The sequence below is a fragment of the Triturus cristatus genome, chromosome 3_1, assembly GCF_964204655.1.
Source record: "Triturus cristatus chromosome 3_1, aTriCri1.1, whole genome shotgun sequence".
Taxonomy (NCBI): domain Eukaryota; kingdom Metazoa; phylum Chordata; class Amphibia; order Caudata; family Salamandridae; genus Triturus; species Triturus cristatus.
Genome location: NC_140583.1, coordinates 876,342,718 through 876,362,523, shown reverse-complemented (window position 1 = coordinate 876,362,523; position 19,806 = coordinate 876,342,718). Strand labels below are relative to the sequence as shown.

At 41.1% G+C, this 19,806-nt stretch overlaps 2 protein-coding genes across 2 annotated transcripts in view; one reads left to right on the top strand and one right to left on the bottom strand.

The window, feature by feature from the left end:
* LOC146861227 (retinol dehydrogenase 7-like) overlaps positions 1-2,741 on the top strand; it is a 269,548-nt gene extending 266,807 nt beyond the window's left edge. Inside the window, exon 7 of the mRNA XM_085645361.1 lies at positions 2,363-2,741. Coding sequence (XP_085501487.1) covers positions 2,363-2,613 — 251 coding nt within the window. The 3' untranslated portion in view covers positions 2,614-2,741. The remainder of the gene's footprint in view (positions 1-2,362) is intronic.
* Positions 2,742-15,172: 12,431 nt separating this feature from the next.
* Positions 15,173-19,806, bottom strand: part of LRP2 (LDL receptor related protein 2) — a 342,454-nt gene continuing 337,820 nt past the window's right edge. The window contains exon 79 of the mRNA XM_085645360.1: positions 15,173-16,014. Within this exon, the coding sequence (XP_085501486.1) occupies positions 15,850-16,014 (165 nt within the window). The 3' untranslated portion in view covers positions 15,173-15,849. The remainder of the gene's footprint in view (positions 16,015-19,806) is intronic.

Sequence of the window (19,806 nt, the reverse complement as noted above, 5' to 3'; positions counted from 1 at the left end):
TCCCAGTGTCTAAAACTTTTTTTTTTTTTAATGAATGTGTCGGTCTATAATGCAACTGGTGCTCTAGTAAAGCGCTCTGATACCTTTGTGTCGAGTCCACACTATATAAAACTGCAAAAATAAAAATAATCCTATGGGGATTCATTTCTGAAAGGCAGGGGGACCTGGATGAAGGCGATGAGGGCAGATTCGCCTGTCATATCTTGACCATCTTTGCATAATACACATGCCGTGTATCAACCTGCCCAGCTGGCAGGGAGGAATGGGAACGGAGCCCCTTGCTACCATCCAAGAAGACTAATGATGTCTTTTTTAAGCTTCATCAAATCTTAGGCGGAGTGGCGCACGCCGCATCAAAAAGCTTATGGCTCTTGTCTACCAGCTTTTTTGTGCAAGACCACGTCACAGGGTTGGCAGGGATGCACCTCTGAGAACCCCCAAAGAATATTTCTAAGAAATCTCTCCATTCAAACTGTGTCAGATCATAGCAGGCATCAAAGATTCCATACTGAGGAAACCAAAGTACGTCTTTCACAGCCCAGGCGAAAACGCGAATACCATAAAAGACACAGGCGTCTGCTCCATGTCACGAGGCTTCTCCATTGACCCCCCTCTTGCTGCTCCTCTTCCAATGTAAGCTCTTTCTGAAACACTGGAATCGTTGATTTAAATTATGTACGAGGAGGAGTCGGAGCTGTGGGTGAGGGCCGGAGAGGCAGAACAGCAAGGCGCTCGGATTCGCCCGGCTGCGCCGAGATGCGGGTGGCTCCTTGACAGGTGTGACACTCTCAGTCTCTTCAAGTCTGGTCCATTTCATTCTGTGACGTGTGTGGTTTGCTTTATAACACTATAAGCAAGAGGCTCCGCAATTCCAGCATGCGCAGCGCTGCTGGATGTATAGCTACGAAGAGCTGAAAGCGTAACAGAAGACACAGGCCACTTGGCGGCGGCTATATGGCTCACTTGAGAAGTGAAAAGCCAGCCTGAATGAAAAGAGCAGGCTGCAGGACAATCCACGTGGGGTATGAGAGAGACAACCAGGCAGAACAAGCGCGCGCGCCTCGCGCTCCATGTAAAAAATAAATAAAACGTTTGACGAGAGGCAGCAGGGGGAGGGGAGAGAGGTGGCCTGCGCCTGTTTCCCTTGCGTTTCCCTTGCGGGAGCGAGCATGGGCACCATATGTTTGCAAGTTAATTATAAACATATGGTGTCAAAGCTCGCTCCCGCAAGGGAATTGCCAAACATGCATGCGTTGCCATTGAAAGCAATGCAACGTGTGCACGTTTTTAGGGCAAAAACTGAATCGATTCTAAAAGGTCTCTCCTATGCAGCGCATGCACACTGCGTAAGCGAGACCTAAAAATGCTGTAGCACTGTAAAATTAATTTTGAACTAAATATTTAATTAATTTAAATATGTTATTTAAATTACCTTTCTGAAGTTTAAATAAAAAGCATAACGATTCTCACCTATAGTAAGAAAATATATTTTCTATCAGATGCCTATCATTCTTGCCAAGGTTTTATCAGTAAACACTCCCAAATGCATGCATATTTAATTGGATACAGTGCCTCTGTTATGTTTTAAACTATTCTATCTACAGTAAGACTCGGATGTGATTACATAACCCATAACATTTAAGTGCAGGAGCACTATATTGCCAACGTAGTATAAAGTCTCAATAACGAAAGAAGGTCTTTTTTTTTTAGAAAATATGAGTTTGGTCTTTTTAAGTAGTTGTGAAGGTCAGCAATGTGCATTTTGAATCATGAGGGAGGTGCACACCGCTTGTAGGCTATTAGTTATAATTAATTCAACACAAAAACAAAGTCTGATTTTAACATGCACCATTTACGCAAATTCAAAGCTAAAATTATCAGCAGTCCAAATAGAAGGCAGCAATCCATCAAAATAATGTTCTACCAAATAGTTGTCCTTGTAAAGTACTTTAACATGACAAACTGCCACAAATTATATCCTACATTTATTCATGATGATATCCTAAATGTCCTTAGACTATTAGAAACCCTTCTAAGTTTTACAACTTATTTCTGTTCGTAGTCCTTCTTCTACATTATCAATTTCCATAAGTAGACAAGTATAGATTTATAACATAGATATGAGCTATAGTCACTAAAAGTAATAATGATCTATCACCAGGTACAGTTTCCACTTTAGTCTTTCAGCAAAACAAATCTGTGGGTTATTTTCATGATACCTTGTTTTATATCAATATTTGTATTATGTTGTTGTAGATACTATAGTGACACTGAATTAAGCGGGAAACTAAGAGAAGGCATGTGAACTAGTTTCTTGTAACAGCTGCATTGACTGATACTCCTTTCTACTGTATTTCTCCAGATTTGAAAGCTCAAAGGCTGTCAATGAACACCTTGTGCGATGGAGACATTTCCAAAGTTACCTGGTGCATGGAACACGCCTTGACAGCAAAATACCCCAGGACGCGGTACGGCGCTGGGTGGGACGCCAAGTTCTTCTGGCTTCCCCTCTCCTATGCCCCAGCCTTTGTAGCTGATATAATGTTGAAGATGCTTTTACCATCGCCGGCAGCAAGCAAGAAAGCAATGTCTAGAAACCAGGTTGATGTGTAAAATCATTGAATGCAGGTTGATAACCAGGATTGAAGATCTTACAGACGGATAGTTTCATGAAATGTATGACAAATATAAAGGTTAAGAGCAGCAAAACCTATTTGACAAAGGCACTACTCTGTAAGGCTGAAGAGTACCACACCTTAATATCCCACTTTTCTAAACAAAAAGTCGAATAACAAAAAAAATTAAAAAACGTTAAATATTTAGTGTTTTTGCATTTTTAATTTCATTAGGTCGACGTTCTATGTGGATATATATTTTACTTGAACATTGATATTGAATTCAAATCATTGTGATGTAAAACTGTATATTTAATAATTTCTGCATTCAAAAATATATTTCTGGTTTCATTCTTGAATTGAGAATCAAATGTTTTATTTTGTTATGAGAAATGGAACAGTGCAATCGACCCTTAGAGTCGTGTGATTTATGAAGTTGCTTTTTGCATTCGCATAGCAACTGTGGCTTTCGCCCAGATGCAAGCAAGCAAATAAAGAACCCTCATTAACCACAGAAAACATGAAGTTGCCCTAGCGGTCCTTCTCCTTCCTCGCCGCCAGGACGTGGAACTCCCTCCCAACCCACCTCCGCCTGACCCAGGACCACCTCGCCTTCAGGAAGCAACTCAAGACCTGGCTGTTCGAGCAGTAGCGGACCCCCCTCCCCTAGCGCCTTGAGACCCTCTGGGTGAGTAGTGCGCTATATAAATGCTTTGATTGATTGATTGATTGAACTCATAAAATCCCCCCTCCTCTCTCCAGCCCATGCGCAGTACCCGCAGCCACTCATGCCCAAACTATTTTGTAGTAGTCCAAATTCACAGATCTCCGTGGGTAAGACAAAATCCGCCTCTCCTGCTGAAATGAAAGACCAATACCAACTTGAAACCTCTTTCTTTATTACTGCGTCCCCTTGTATTTTCCTCTCGAAGTCGCTGTTTCCTGACCCGTCCTTCCCTAGGGACCTTATGGAGCTCACAAGTTGATAATACTTCAATTTGGAGAGTGTACCTTTAGTCAATATTGATAACTGGTTCCATCCTATTATTTATTTTCTTTTATCAGCTGGCCCCATTTCGTTATCCCTTCATCTCTCAGAGGTGCTGATAACCTATCTTTCAGACATTCCGGTGTTCCTGGAGAAAGCCAAATTGGGGCGTAGTCACTATAGTATTGAATTTGTAACAGGTGCCTAATTTGGTACCATAATCTGGCGGCTGACAATAACATCTTTAGCTTCTCTTTTGAAAAAAAAATTGGATGTCCAAATTTGAATAGAAAACAACTGCCTTCCAAACGGGTCGTAGCCTGCAGACATAAGGGATAAGTCTGATGTTCTTTGAATAATGGTCTAATGTTCTTAAAATGAAAAGCTCTATAATACTGATCAAATCTGGACTAGCAATCCCTCTATATTCCTTCTTTCTTCTTATCTTTGTCCATGCTACTCTGACACCTTTTGATGTCCATATAAAGCTACTTAGATCTCCTTGTAGCTTGTTAAACCATTCTCTCCTAACTTCCAATGGAATGGTATTAAAAAGATATGTGAACGTTTGGAGAACCGCCACCTTCAAGACATTAGAACGGCCCATGAAAGATAAAGGGAGGCTTTCTCATACTTTGAAAAGCTTTCTGGTTTCTGATAGTACTTTGTTAAAATTTAAATGGGCAATTTTGCCTATATCTCTCACTATCTGTATACCCAGATATTGTATCTGCTCCTTTACTAAAGGATTATTGCTTTGGGAGTTCCACTCCATAATTTCTGTCTTTTGTTGATTTACTTGATAACATGAGACATTTCCAAACTGCTCCAATGTTTCAGTTATTATCGAAAGCGAGCCTGCAAGGTTGTCGGTAAAGACCATTAGGTCGTCCGCATAGAGGGCAACTTTCTTCTCCCTTCCCTTAAACTTAAAAGGAGTTATCTTATGGTTAGCTCTGAGGACATTAGCCAATGGTTCAATATATAGGTTGAAAAGAAGTGGGGAAAGTGGGCATCTCTGCCTAGTACCCCTTCTAATAGTCACCTTCTCTGTGAGGTTTCAGTTGACCAGAACCCTTGCTGTTGTATTTTTATACAGAGACTTTACTACCCCTGAAAAAGCACTCCCCAAGTTATATGCTTCAATTACTTTATGTAGAAAAGGCCATCTAACTCTGGCGAAAGCCTTTGCTGTTCCGAATGTAATCACAGACAGGGGGATCCTTTCCTGAACAGCCACGTCTATTGGTCCCACCAATTTGTGTGTTAATTCTTGAATTTGTCTACCCCTAATAAAGCCTTTCTGATCTTGATGTATTAGTTGTCAGCAACCCTTCCCAGTCTCTTGGCCTGAATTTGGGTATAGATTTTACAATCACTATTTAATAATGATATAGGCCTATATGATTCACACCTCTTTGGATCTTTCCCTGGCTTCAGTAGTATAAATACAATTGCTTTTTCCCAAGACTTAGGCAATTCTTGTCCACTTAGAAAGACCACACTAAATACCTCCGTCGGGGGGGTGCCAGTTCTTCCACTAAAGAAATGTATATTTCATTGGGTATTGCTTCTGGCCTGCTGCTTTTGCCTTTTTTAGTTCTTTTATCACCCTCGCTACTTCTTCTATTGTAATTTTGGTGCTTAGTTCACTCTTCTGATCCTCTGTTAAAGATAATACTATTGAGTTTTTGGGATAGCCATCTATTTGTTCCCCTTGAGTCACTGTATCCTGAGTAGAGTTCTTGGAAATATTTATTAAAAGCACTTTCAATCTCCATATCTTCTGTACTAGGTTCTGTCTGATTTTCCCCTTGGATACACGAAATCTTATTTCAATTTTGTTCTGGTTTTATTTTCCAAGCGAACATTTTGCCACAACCTTCCCTATACTCATAACGTGAGAGCTTTCTTGACTCCCACTTACCCCTAGTTATAGATTCCAATACGCTAGTTAATTCTTCTTTTTTGCTATTTATCTCCTTTTCTACCATGACTACCTCCTGAGGGGTTTTGACTTCCTCCGCCCTCCTACCTAAGCATTATAGTTCCTTCTCTAAATGGCTAATCTTTGTCCTGGTATTCTGTTATGTTATGTTATGTTATGTTACATACATTTGTAATGCGCACTGCTGCCCCAGCTAAGGGGCGTCCAGGCGCATGGCAGGTAAAAATGCAACACCACAGGAAACACAACAGAAAGGAGGAAAGTGAATTTATTAAAACAAAAAGGTTTTTAAGGCTTTACGAAAGACTAAAAGATCATCTAGCAGTCGCAACTCTACAGGAAGGGAGTTCCAGAGCTCGGCTGCTCTGACCCGGAAAGAACGGCCACCGACCCGACACAGCCTGTATCGGGGAATCACAGTGAGTGCATGACCCATGGATCTCAGGGGCCGAGTAGGCACATACCAAGACAAAAGGTCCGCAAGAATAGGGGGACCTACCCCCCTCAGAATCTTGAACGCCATACACAGCACTTTAAACTGAATTCTGGCCCTGATAGGCAGCCAGTGCAGTGATCTCAATGTGCTGGAGGCAGAACAGGTACGGGGTAGGCCAACAATGGCACTCGCCGCAGCGTTCTGGACACGTTGGAGGCGGGTAACCTCAGCCACATTGGACCCTACCAGAAGAGAGCTGGCATAGTCCAGGCGAGATAACACTGTAGCCTGGACTATCAGCTGCCTGGTGCGATGGTCAAAGAACTTCAAAACAGGGCGAAGCGACCGTAAGATACCAAAGCAACAGGCCGCGATTTTCTTCGTGTGGCCAACGTAGCTGAGGGAGGGATCCATCCCTAAATGCTGCTATACTTGTGAGCTTCCCCCTTATCACTGCTTTATATGTATCCCATGTGATCAGTAATGAAGCCCCGATTTTATTTGCTGAGAAGAAGTGTTCTGCCTCAATTCTTAACCTTTCTTTAACCTGATGGTCTAAGAGCAAAGACCGATCCAGTGTCCATCTTGGTATAGTCCAAACCTTTTCAAGACATACTTCCATCTGGACTGCAGAATGATCAGACAGGTATGCAGGCAAATGCTCTACTCTCTTAACACTATTGCATAAGGCCTTGTCCACTAGAAAAAGTCTATCCTAGAGGCATGGCCATGTTTTTTATGCTTGAAGGTGAATTTATGTGCTTTAACCCCCTTCCTTTTCCATACATCCACCAATCCTAGGTCCTCAAAATAATGTTTCAGCCATTCCCTCATTCTGGGCAAGTTTAAAGTATTCCTCACTGTTAATCTATCCTTCTCTGGGGCTATAATCAGGTTAAAATCTCCGCCAAGAATTACAGGGGCTGAGACATCCAAAAGGTGGGTATATAGAGCCTGTAGGGTGGCAGGATCATCCAAATTGGGACCATAATAGCCTGCTAGGACATATATTCTGTCAAACATTCTAACCTTCACTATGATCCATCCCCCCTTTGGGTCACAACTAGCGATTTCTATTGTTGCATTTATTGCTTTCTTAAACAATAACCCCTTTCACGCAGCATGACTGATCAGGGCAAATATATGTATCCACCTAGCTTTGTTTCTTCATTATTTCCCCCCATTCTGCTTCTAGAAGATGTGCTTCCTGTAGGATTATTATTTCATTTTTTGTCATTGTCAATTTCAAATACTCTAAGATCTTTTGTCTTCTACTCCTGACCCGAAGACCATTTACATTCCAGGTTAAGATATTAGTTGACATTAGACTGGGTTATACCATTCCAGATGCTCCCCTCCTTAGGTCTGAACTCTCTTAGCTTCTCACAAATTGGAGAAATCGTTTTTTTCTTTTTTTCCCATATGCTCCCACACCCATTGTGAAATTTTCATAAAACACTCTTATAACGCCCCCCCACCGTCCCTTGCCCTCCCTTGGAGAACCCTCCCTTTCTTTTTGTGGCGTGACACTCTCACCCATTTCGAGATCCCTACTCTCTAGGCATCATTCATTTTATTTGTTGCGCTTTGTTCCGACTTATTAGAGACTCCACCTCCTTGGTATTCCTTAGGTTGTGCATTTGATTCCCCCACATTATTCTCAATGATGCTGGGAAACGCATTTGGACTGATGCCCCCAAGGTCCTCAGCTCTTGCATGTGCTGCCCCATCTCTCACTGCCTATCCTGCATTTTAGAGATGTTGGATCTTATTCTAAATGCCCATTCACCTTTTATATAGGACCCTGCTTTTATTGCCTAACTTAAAATTCTCTCCTTCAAGGCATATGTTCTAAAATTTATCAGAATTTTCCTTGGGTTTTATCTCGGTTTTCCTTTCCCATACAGGTGCCTATGCACCCTCTGTATGTCTTCTCCCAGTACCTCCGGCTCTGACCATGGAAAAAACTCCTCCAGGAGATCGATCACGAAACTTTTAATGTTCTCACCTTCCTGCCCCTCCTGGACATTCAGAATCCTCAAATGATTCCACCTTGCCTGGTTTTCCAGAGAATCAATTTTTCCTCTGAGGTCTTTCTAGTTTGCTTTTAGTCTGTATTTCCTCTTTATTTATCTCTACTTTCCTCTCCAGTTCGTCCACATTTGATTCCACTATGGTAATTTGCTCTATCAAGGTATTAATTTTGCCTCCAAAATTCCGCATGCCCCTTGTATTTTAGCTTGGTTTTTTTTCTGAAGAAGCGAGAATTGCCCACATCTCTAGAATTAGAGACTCAATCATCTTTTCCGTTCCTCTGTGTTCTTCTGAGAGAGTTGACCCTACCTCTTGTTGAATGACCCCCGCAATTTCCTCCTCTATAGCTAAAACCTGGTATCTGTTGCTGTTAAGGTGTATCCCTTCTCCTGGACTATCATATTTAAGCCTTCTCTCTTTCCCTACTGTTCTCCTAGGGGGCATTTGGGAGATTCTGTTTAACTTTAAAGTAAGAGCTTAGTGAGGGGGTGGCTCATTGTTACTGCCAGGCATATCCTGGTGGTGAGGGAGAGGGAAAAAAATGACCCTGAAACCTTGGGAGAAAACTCCCATGGTATAGGTGTTATTTAGTTTTTTTTTTCAAAGAGACTCCCACTTTGGGTGTTTGTGTCTGTAAAAAACAAAATGGGGAAAGTAACACAGATAGTCATCATATTTGATGGAGTCAAACTCCCACTTTGGGTGTATGTGCCAAAAATTGGGAACGTTTGAGAGCCATCATGTTTGATGAAGTCATTATTCAAACGTATTGTACTCTAACAGGAGCTGACACAGCAGCAGTTGCTGCCAATATAAAGAGATGTCTGCAGGGCTGTCAGATGTCAATTCCAATGGCAGCCTGTCTGCCTTTACTCGTCAGCTAAATCCTAAATCAGGCTGTCTAGAGTGGCACAATGGGCAAAATTCAATGGGCTGGAATGCTACCCCAAGGGATTGTCAGTGGTTAGACTATTTACAAGCATTAACCGAATCACCTTTTGGATGTTTGATTGTCAGTAGTATACGTAGAAACCTGGGACTTGCACAGATTTCCAAGCCTACTACTGCCAATATTTGTGAATTCTAAAAAGTAATACATTTGCATCTGTTCAATGAGTACTTCTATGGGTGCAAATTTGCTACTTGTAGTAAACTGTTCACTATATATATTTAAGTTTCTGGCCCAAAATAATGAACAAGTGAAAACCTCTGTGCAAAATAAGGATGATGAGAAAAACCAACAGTCATAGCAGACCCAACTCAGGGCCCCCAAACCCAACTACAAGGCTAAGAATGCTTTTCTTGAGGGATGCCACACTACAAACATCCCCCTGAAGCTACGTCTCAGGCTTTATGTTTCAGCTGGTTTCCATGTTTATTATGTTGCTCCTCCTTTCCTATCTATCTTTTTCACCCTGTGCTCTTTCCTTTCGCTTGTGTTCAATTTCATTTTGGGGTTCCTCTACGTCCCATTCCATTTTCCCATTCTTCAACTTCACATCTTCTTTCCCATGTCAGTCGTGACCTTCCTATGTGTGGCTGAATCACACTGAACACGTGTAGGCAAGTATCTGCAAGACAGAGTTCCACTGCATGGCTCACAGCCTTGCTAAATAAAATATTAGTGGAACTTTGTGGCCATGCGTGATGCTGTCTATCCCAAAGGATGGTGAGTTGAGCCAAGGAGAGATAATGACTGTGTGTCACTGGCTCTGAGTGCTTAATTTGAGCTGGTGATTGTCGGGGGAACCCATCAGCACTATTTTTCAGGGACCAGCACTTATTTTTAATAATCAAACTTTCACCCAGAACAAAGGAGAGAAAAGCAGCAAAGGGAGGAAGGAGGAGTAAGAAAAGGATAGAAACACTGTGGCAACGGTTGAAAGTAGGCATGAACAACAACGTGCAAAAGTGAGATGAAGTGGCAGTGACAGTGTGTTGGTTGAAGAAAGGAGGATGAGTTTGGATCAAGACTTTACAGCCTTGGTATTTGCAAACCCTGGACTTGGCCAGTGGTGCCAACAGGCTTTTGAGAAACAATTGGGCCCCAGAACGTATTCTTTAAAAAACATAAGCACTGCTGTCTCCTGCTCACTGTCTCCTGCTATAAAAGAGTACTCTGCTTTCATATAACAGGCAGACATTTTGGATGCAGGTGCTAAAACAACATTAACACCCTACGTGCTTCCATATTGGAAGCATATATTTTGGATGCAGGTGATAGAACAATGTAAACACCTTATGAGGAGAAAGCATGATTTGTGTGCATGACTCCACCACTACCTCAGATAGTGACAGTTTTTTCATATTCTTCCAGCATGGTTACTATCCTCCGTGGATGGCCTAATGCAGACTTCTGGATGTAGCAGTTTTACAGAATGGGAATTTAATGGGAACCTGTGATGCAATGTGGAGGACAGTGGCAAGGAAAAATGGCCATCAGAATTGGCATGCAGAACTAAAGCATTCTGAATGTCAATGTATGCTTGAGCACAACATTCAGAGTAAATACACGGATAACAATGTGACGATAACCAAAAGAAGCAGTGGGAACGCCTACTCACCTGGCTTGCATTGTGAGCACAGACTAAAGCATTAAAAAAACTGTTACAGTAAAAATATAAAACAACAAATGAATTCCTGTATACAATGCCTCCATGAGATAAAGGAATACATTTTTGATGCAGAGTTACTTAGATTTGTAAAATAGTTCCTTGGGCATTTCAGTAAGCACTTTGGGAGCCGGAAGAGTATACCAAACAACCAATAGAATGAGTGAAAAAATCCTTTAAGGAGAGTCAAAGCCCACTCTGTGATTATTTAAAGGCATTGGGAACAGTGGGTCGTCCAGACAGCTGCACTGTCAGAGAGTGCTAAAAATGGATGGATTGGTAACCAGTGTATTAGCAAATTGTCATATTCTTTAGTCACTTTCCCACTACCAGTTGCAGCTGAAACACCCTCTAGCTGTCACAATGGTTGCATCCGGAAAAGGAAGACCTGTTGCCTTTCCATTGTTTTTTTCTTACCATATATAAAAGTAGATAATGTTGTTGCCTAGCTTTGCAAATTGCCAGTGAATTATTGTCCACAAATGGTTTCATAAATATATGATAAAATATCACATTTATTCAATGGATTAAGGAACATACTTTTCCAGTTATCATCTCTGATCAGATTACATTTCGATATAATTACAAAGATCGATGTAAATGTGTTTGCCATAGTTCTCTGTGACCAGAAGTACGAAACATTCAGCAGCAGAAACCTCATCCACCCATCCGCATAGCATGATCTGCAAGTGAAGCAACAGCTCTCTGGCTGTCACGTGACACGGTGACCTCACAGTTCAGACCTTCGCACTCAGATTTTCAGTGTGATACTTCTTATAGAAGCTATTGTTTCTCTTCCCGATAAAGGTATTTAAACCTTAGCGAATAAGTAACTCGTGATGAATGACGACATTATAGATTCATTTTAAAGCATCCCGTTTGTTTTGAAGCTCTGTTCGTGTAGGATTTATCCACTGCCTCGGGTATTGAAGGTGATTCCGAAAAGGGTGGCAGTAACATAAATGAACACATTAGGGGTCATTTAGAGATTGGCAGAGCAGGAACTTCCACACCACCAAACTTGCTCGGGGGAAAAGCTGGGATTACACTGGCAAAGTTCAGTTTAGCCCACTGATCTCCCCCGTCCTGATGGCCTATCCTCAGTCCACTGAAGAGGTGAGCATCACTAATTAGAGTTTGGGCGACGCCATACTATAAACGAGGCCCATTGGGGCTGATTTACAAGAAACTGACGCATCTGTAGAGATGCATCAGTTTCCCTGCACCAGCCTGCGATGACCTTGCGCCACCATGGATGTGCCGTATTTACAATACGGCGCATCCATTTAGCAAGGATTGACAGGTGCCGCCGAAATTCTGACGCATTTGTTGTCCCAAAAGTGACACATTGCTAGAGTCATGTCTAGCACGACGCAAGTCCAGCAATGCATTTTATTGTACTGCGTCACTCCTTATGCCTGCTTCAAGCAGGCGTAAGGTCTTGAAGTAATGGCGCCCTAGAAGTGGTGCAGAGAAAACTTGTAGATTTCACTGCATCACTTTTACGAACGCCCACCCTGCATACATTATACGTGACGAAGGTGTAATGTGATGCAGGGCTATACAACGTGATGCATCTTCCTAGACGCAACGGAGGTGCAAAAGTGTCGCAAGGGGCTTGTAAATCTGCCCCTGAAAGAGCAAAATTAATGTTACATGGTGCAGATAATAGAGAAATACATCTTATGTGTGTCAAAATGTGTGGCTGCAGGTTCGGGTATCGCTGAGATTCAGGACATTTTATAATACGATGGCCAGCGAGAATGTGATGAGTAAATTTAATTTGGAACTTAAGCAGCAGGTCCTATATCTCAATAAATGAATGTGTTCTGCAAGTGAAAGTTCCTGTATCACGTTGTAATAAGTGACTGTTTTACATTCGAAGCACTTTCCACCAGACACTTCCAGATATCCATTAATTAGATCAATAGATCATGCAGACCTCTAGCCTGAGCTCAACAGAGGTTAGCAGTACAAGAATGGGAAATGCGAAAAGAATTGGAAATGGGGAAACAGCTGGGAAAATAGAACACACCATAAAACTGGTGTCAGACTATTGTGGCTCCTTTTGTTTTATGTCCGTGTATACCAGCCAAAGCCAAGTGCAGCATTGTGTGGCTAAATTGCGTGTTCGGTGTTGTAAGATAAAAGAAATGTGCGGTAGTGAATGGCTGGAGTGGAGCAAGTAGTGAGTTCCTGGAAACACTCTACTCTTTTTGAAGTCTCCTCGGCATATATCATTCAGTCACAAGTAAAGCAGGGAGCTTCATCGAGTTCCAAGTACCGATAAGAAGAAGATTAAATCTTTAACAACTGAAAGGAATGCATTGGAACTGTGGAAATTGTTGCAAAAATAGTGAAACTATGAGGCATATTATCAAGACAGGCGATAAAATTATCGCTGCTTTAGCGGCAGAAAACTGCTGCTAAAACGGCGATAATGGGCTTGATAATATGCTCTATGGAATTCCAATTGAAGCCCATGTTAGATGTGAAGGACATCTAACCTGGGCTTCATTTGTATCGCCTGTCTTGATAATATGCCCCTAATCCGTAAAGATAAAAACAGCGAAAATATTTTTTCACTAGTTCCAACTTCATCTGACTTCTACACAGAGGCGAATGCTGTGAGTATTTACAAAAAGGGCTGATCAGTAATTTTTCTTAACGACCAGAAGAGAGTGTGTTACACTTCTATTACAAGTGGACTTTATTTTGTTTCTTATGCAGCCATGCAGAGGCAGAAAATGGTGCTGGATTATGCATATTTTAGGAAATCTCCAGCTACAAGTATTTTTTGAGGTATACATGTGCATAAGAATATACTTTGCAAATATATATTTGTAAATAGAACATTAGAATGTTGAGAGCTCCATTGAAGACAATGGAGCAGCAGCGGCCTATATTAACTGGTATAGGCCCGCTGCTCTCAACATTTCTATGTTGTAATACACAGCATCTGCCTTTCTCTTTCCCCTGCCTGGCAAAAATATATAAATTATGCAGAGAAAAAAGGAAGGCGGAGGACGTGCAGGAGGACACGCAGCCTTCAACCTTCCCTCCTCCTGTAGCTCAGGCCCATTGGGGCTTCAGATGGAAGGCAGGAGGAATGCTGCTCAGCTCCTGGGTCTCCCTGGCTTGGTTAAACAACAAAAAGCAGTTCAGCCAAGCCAGGGAGAACCAGAAGCTGACGTCAGCCCCTTTTCACAGCTCTTGCTGTGAATGCTCAAAAGCTAACAGCCGTGGCATTGCACGCCACCTTTAGCTGTAGAACATTTAACGCAACAGCTATAAACAAAGGCTTCGGAACCGAGAGGATTTCAACCCCCTCGGGCTCCGTGAGGCCTTTGTTTTACTAATTAGAACATTCTGCCCATCAGGGCAGAATGTTCTAATAGCTTTATATCCCGCCGTAGCTGGGCTACACCGTCCATTAAAGTTAAAGGCCCGCTCCCTTCTTAAAGGCCCCCGCCTTTGGCTCAGGCCCCTAATGCTGGAGTGGGCTTTTAAAGGCCGGTATAGCCTGCTATGGTGGCCTACAAAGCTATATGAGATAGCTTCCATTTGTAAGACATCACATTCAACCTATCAACATGTCTATTGTGCAAGTGATGCAAAAGTGTGCGCTTCACTAGATAACCATCATTTGGCTCAAAACATAGCATTAGATAAGGGAGGAAGTATCCTCTGCCATAAATTATAAGGATATTGCAAGTCACCAAGGAGTTCCATAACCATATAGAGGAACAAGGCCGAAGGCTGAGTTCCTTTATAAGGTTATGGAATTCCGAGGTGACTTGCAATATCCTTATCTTGTACGGCAGAGGGTATTTTATCCTGTAAAATATATGGTCACACCATCATCTTTTCCATAAATGACTTAAACCCTTGGTGGGTAGCGCTTTCATATGAAAGAGAGAGCATGTTTGCAACCATGATAAATAAAAATAGAACCTCTAGTGCAAAATTAAACACATCAAAAACCTGTTAGATAGTTGTTGTAAAAATATATCAGAAACAGTTCAATACGGGTCAGCTTTTTAAAAAAAGCTGCAGTAGCGCAGAATGTGTAGAAACAAGCAGAAAAATTCTAACTTTTCCATAAATATTTCCGAAGTGCAAAAAATAAACATTCTTGTTGCCTGTCAATGTAAGAGACAGGTGTTTATATATGGATTGCATAATTCCATATATTATAAGAAAACGCCCTTTACTTATATATATTATCTATGAATGTGCCTGTATAGAGAAGAGGCAAAGGAAAGGCAAGAGCACATAGACAAAATACATTCATTTTAATGTGAAGGTGTGTTCACAAGCATATTTTGTATGTATGTATAGTAGCAAAGGTTAATTAAGGCCTAGAATCCTTAGGGTCTGAGATGTATGTACTGGATTGAAAACACTAGAAGACACTGTTATTAATGTCACTTTCACCAATAAACTGGGAAAAGAGATTGTGCAGAGCGAACAATGCCATTGGAGTGGATGTTTGAGGCTTGCATTTACATCACTCAATCAATCAATAAACACAGCTGATGACGATTTGAGAAGTTTTAATCATAAAGATTACTGAGAGGGCTGATGCACTAGCTTGTTCTGTAGCTTTGTATACCCCAGTGGCACTTGTAACTAATACCTTAGCGCTGCATTCCACCTAACCAGTCCAAAAGTGAGCAAAGGAGTATGATGAGGACGACACGAACAAGGGCGGCTAGGACCTACCGTTGGCCTAGTGGCCTCTTTGTGTGTGTGTGTGTGTGTGTGTGTGTGTGTGTGTGTGTGGATTTGACTTCCAAAGTATCTGTAACTGAGTTACCACATTACATACAGAACACAAAATTTTTGAGGTTGAAATTTTTTATCATCCCCTACCGAGGCAACCACAAAATCTGCTAACATTTTTGTCAGCAGCAACAAGAGCGAGATAATTATTTTTTTAACAAATTTACAAATATACAATATATTTATAACATTATTTTCAGACAGCTTCAGTGCAAAGATATACATATAGTACACAGTGATCATTGTTCATAAACACAAGGATTGGCATAGAGTAAGTTGTTAAACACAAGGCATAGCTTCAAGAGACCTCTTACCCAATGGGGTCAGAGGAATTTTAAAGCATGGAATGTTAACCTCTTATTTCATCTGTTTTTTACAAAAATATGTGCAAATGTTTTTTTTTTTTACTTCTTCCCTAATGGATGCTATGGTTATACATCAGAGTCCTCCTTTACAAGGGTGGCTGTGTCTTTGAATGTGTCTTCTGTCGGCACATAAGCGTGCTGTTGGTCTATTCCTAGTGGGGGTTTCGCTTGTGGCGAGGATGTTGATTGGTCAGGACCATCTTCTATGCCACCTTTTTGTTCTTTGTCCATCTGTAAAATGTATAAAGGCAATAGAATTAAACAGACAAAAACATAAGTTGTAGTAATGTCCTCATTTTTAACTGCAGAAAAATAATAAAAGGGTTAGAGCATGTGCATGAATCAATAACCATGGGTGTCAATGCTGCTCTTGAAATGTGTCCTGTGAGTGAGCCAGGCTGTTTCTTGCACTTTTTGGAGACAGTGATTAATGTAGTGACATCTTCAAGGGGATACATATTAGGACATTTCCTCTATATAGAGCAGGTGTCCAAGGTAATAATCCTGATAAGCAAAGCAAACTCATAAAGGCTTTTTTAGTTGAGCTCTATATTTTGTGATATATGTAACAGAGTTCAACATCTATTCTTTTAAGTATTCATAGAGGCCATTCAAATATGCAAAGTTCTTTTTTTATACATTTGTTTGGATTCCAGTCTTAAGAGACTTTAGCTTAATTGTTATTGTGTGTCATTGCCATTTCATATATCCTCTAATTTGTTTTTGTTCACCAAATCACACAAAGGACTACAAAACATGACAGATAGACCATCTGCTTTATTACAAGTGCCATAGGATATAACGTACTTGTAATATAAGGGATAAAGTTTTTCCTATTGTACACTATAAAGATATTACAAGTCACTGAGGAGTTCCATAACCAAATAGAAGAACAAGGCCAAAGACCGAGTTCCTGTATAAGGTTATGGAACTCCAAGGTGAATTGCAATATCCTTATCCTGTACGAGAGGGGGTACTTTATCCCATATAATACATGGTCACACCATCATCTTTCCAACAAACCACTTAAAACCTTGGTGCATAGCTCTTTCATTTGCAAACATGAAGAAAAAAAAGAATAACAATTTTAGATATTTGTTGAAAAAGGGTATTAGAAACAGTTCAAAAGTCAGGTTAAATAAAAAAAAGCTACAGTTGTTTGGAATGTGGAGAAACAAAAGATTCAAACTTTTCTGTATTAATCTAGGAATGAAAAAAATAAACATATTCTTTCTGTCAGTTGCTTTCAGCTAGAAAAATAGAGCAGAAGAAAAAAATCAATGTTTCATTTTGGTTGCTTTAAACAGCTGCTCTGTGACCTAACCCCTAACCTGCCTTTCACTTTGGCTTCTGGTTATGGCAGCAGACATTGTGACGTCAGAACTCGACTGTTATAACTTATTGTAGTTGAGTTTTTATCTTGTTGGTCACTTCAGTCCCGCTGGACTGAGCAATCTGATTTGCTGGGTGCAACATGAAGAAAAATGTCGGAGTGCCCAGAAACCGGTCCTAGGATGTTTGTTTCTGGTTCAGGGAGGACCTGGCTTGGCAGTTCGGGCTGGACTGTTCCCATGGGGCACAGGGTCAAGACTGATTTGTAGATGGCCAGGTCTAAACTGGGGTGGCATGGTGAGCAAAAGAATGATGGATTTAACCCAGATATCTTGACTGGGGGTGACTGTTTTGATCTGTTCTTCATTCCCTCCAATCTCGGCGGAGTGCTCGGTCCAGCAGGACTGAATTGACCAACAAGAAAAAAATCTCCTTTCTGCCAATCAGAGCACTCTATTTTTTAAAAATTATGGTACTGTAGCACTCCCACGGGTCTAATAATTCAGATACCACTGTAATTTTAACCCCGTCATGACCACCAAAAGGGCCAATTTAAACACACATTTAATGAAAATGGCTGAGCGAATTTACACCAAATAACATAAAGCATGCTTTCTGAGTAAAGTTCTAACTGTCTGCCAAATTTGGTGTCATTCTGTTAAGCCATTTTTTCTGCATTGCCTCCCAAAATTTCCTATGAGAATTAAAATGGGAAAACAATGTTTAGGGATCCCTCATCTTTCTCGGCTCCGGCTTGATGATCGCCCGAAACTTTGCAGAAATGAGGAGCTGAGGTGGATTCACTTTTCTTCAAAGGTTTTGTGGGGATCTGACAAACAGCACCAAAGAAATTAGCAAAACAAAAAACGATCTTCCCACGGAAACTCACTCCTAACTAGAACTACACAGTGCCACCCACCACTGTGTTTGTGTAAATGCATACACAGTGTATAGTTATGGCACAGTTGCACGTACCCTTAAAACATTTTTTTTTAATTTGCCTATGACTTTTCACCCCATGGACAGTTCTGCACCCAATTGGCCAGTTGCTTGGCATAGTCAGCTGAGGTTGGGCATGCCAAATTATTGCACGGATTTGTGCATAGGAAAATAAGTTAAGGGGGAATGAAAATATATATTTTCTCATTTTATATCCCACAGGACATTTTGCACATGCAGACAGCCGAAACCACTGAACATGTTTGCTTGAAACATGGCATGACTATAGAACTTTACTCAGAACGCATGCCTTTGTTTGGTTTACATCTATTCAGTAGATTTTAAGATATAAAAGTATAGAAGGGTAGTGGAATTTAAAGGCTTAATAATTGTGAATGTCTTGGCCATTCCAGATCATCAAATCCAAACATTATGAATAAAAATAATAAAATTGGACAATAGGCCATTTCTGATTCGTGGTTTTAGAGTTGGAATCGCTGATCTGAGTGATGTAATTGTCTAGGCACCAAAGAAATATTTCTGTTGCGGCCGTCATTTCAGAAGGGGGGACATGGTGCTGTGTCCTGGAGAAAAGTTAACAGGCCAAAAAAGGGTAAGGGTGTGCTTACTCTTACTTCCAAGTCATAGCAGGGCACCCTCAATGGACCCCCTTTGGTGTAAATTGAAAAACTAAAGAGTCACAATCTTTGCGGATCCTATGCATGTTTCACAGTTCTCTGACACCTAAAATGACAGCAAAGATTTGTGGTATCAAGATAAGCAGCACAGACATCGGGAATCATTTTAAATATTGAGGATGCTTGAATCCTGAAAAGCAGTTGCAATTTTTCTCGAGGAAGCCTAACTCATGGCTAGCTTTCAATACCCATGCATCACCTAATAAAAAATTTACGGATAGGGTTTCGGAGCCATGATCACTCTAAAGCAGCCGCATGGGTCAGAGAAGCTTGCCCTGAGTTTGCAGTACCCAGACTTGAAGTTTGTCATGGATTCATGGTACCACATAACGAAATAAGGATCTATGAATCCAAAACAATGGATGAAATAATACAAAACACGACCTGACCAAAGGACAATGTGTGTGGTCTAAGCTTTATGCATAGAGGGGTTTGACCGTGTAGAGACAGGAAGAGAGAAAGGGAGAGAGATGACAGAAGCAAACACAAAACACAACAGTAGATGCTATTGTGAAGATCAGCATGACTACTGCAACATCATACAGTCCAATACAGCCTATTTTAAACCCACCCGCTGCCACTCACTCGGCTTCAGTGGCATGGCCAGGGCACCATGGACCTTAATTAAAACAAGGAAAGTAGGCTACCCTGATTCCAGGCTGGTAAGTAAAAGACAACATAACTGAGGTTTCATGGGCCCCTATTACCCCTTTGACCTTGTGCAACTGAACATGCTGCAATAATTATAGCTAAAAATCTGCCCAGTATTTGAGTCCATAAATTAAGATTTTCTGAGATTCTAGCCCTTAACAAAGCAATAACACTCCACTGATCATCAGGATACCCTCATCCTAAGAAGCATTCAAAAGAGAATTGCAGAACCTCATATGTCACTTTCTCCCATAAATGGACCATCATGGGCCATTAGGTACTGACCCAATCTAACTTTCTCATGTTGCGCTGTCCTGTATGATATTGTTTTTAATCTTTGGGTTTTAGTTACAACCTACCTTCTCCCTCTTTTACTTCGCTACCCCCTCTTTTATCTTGACGT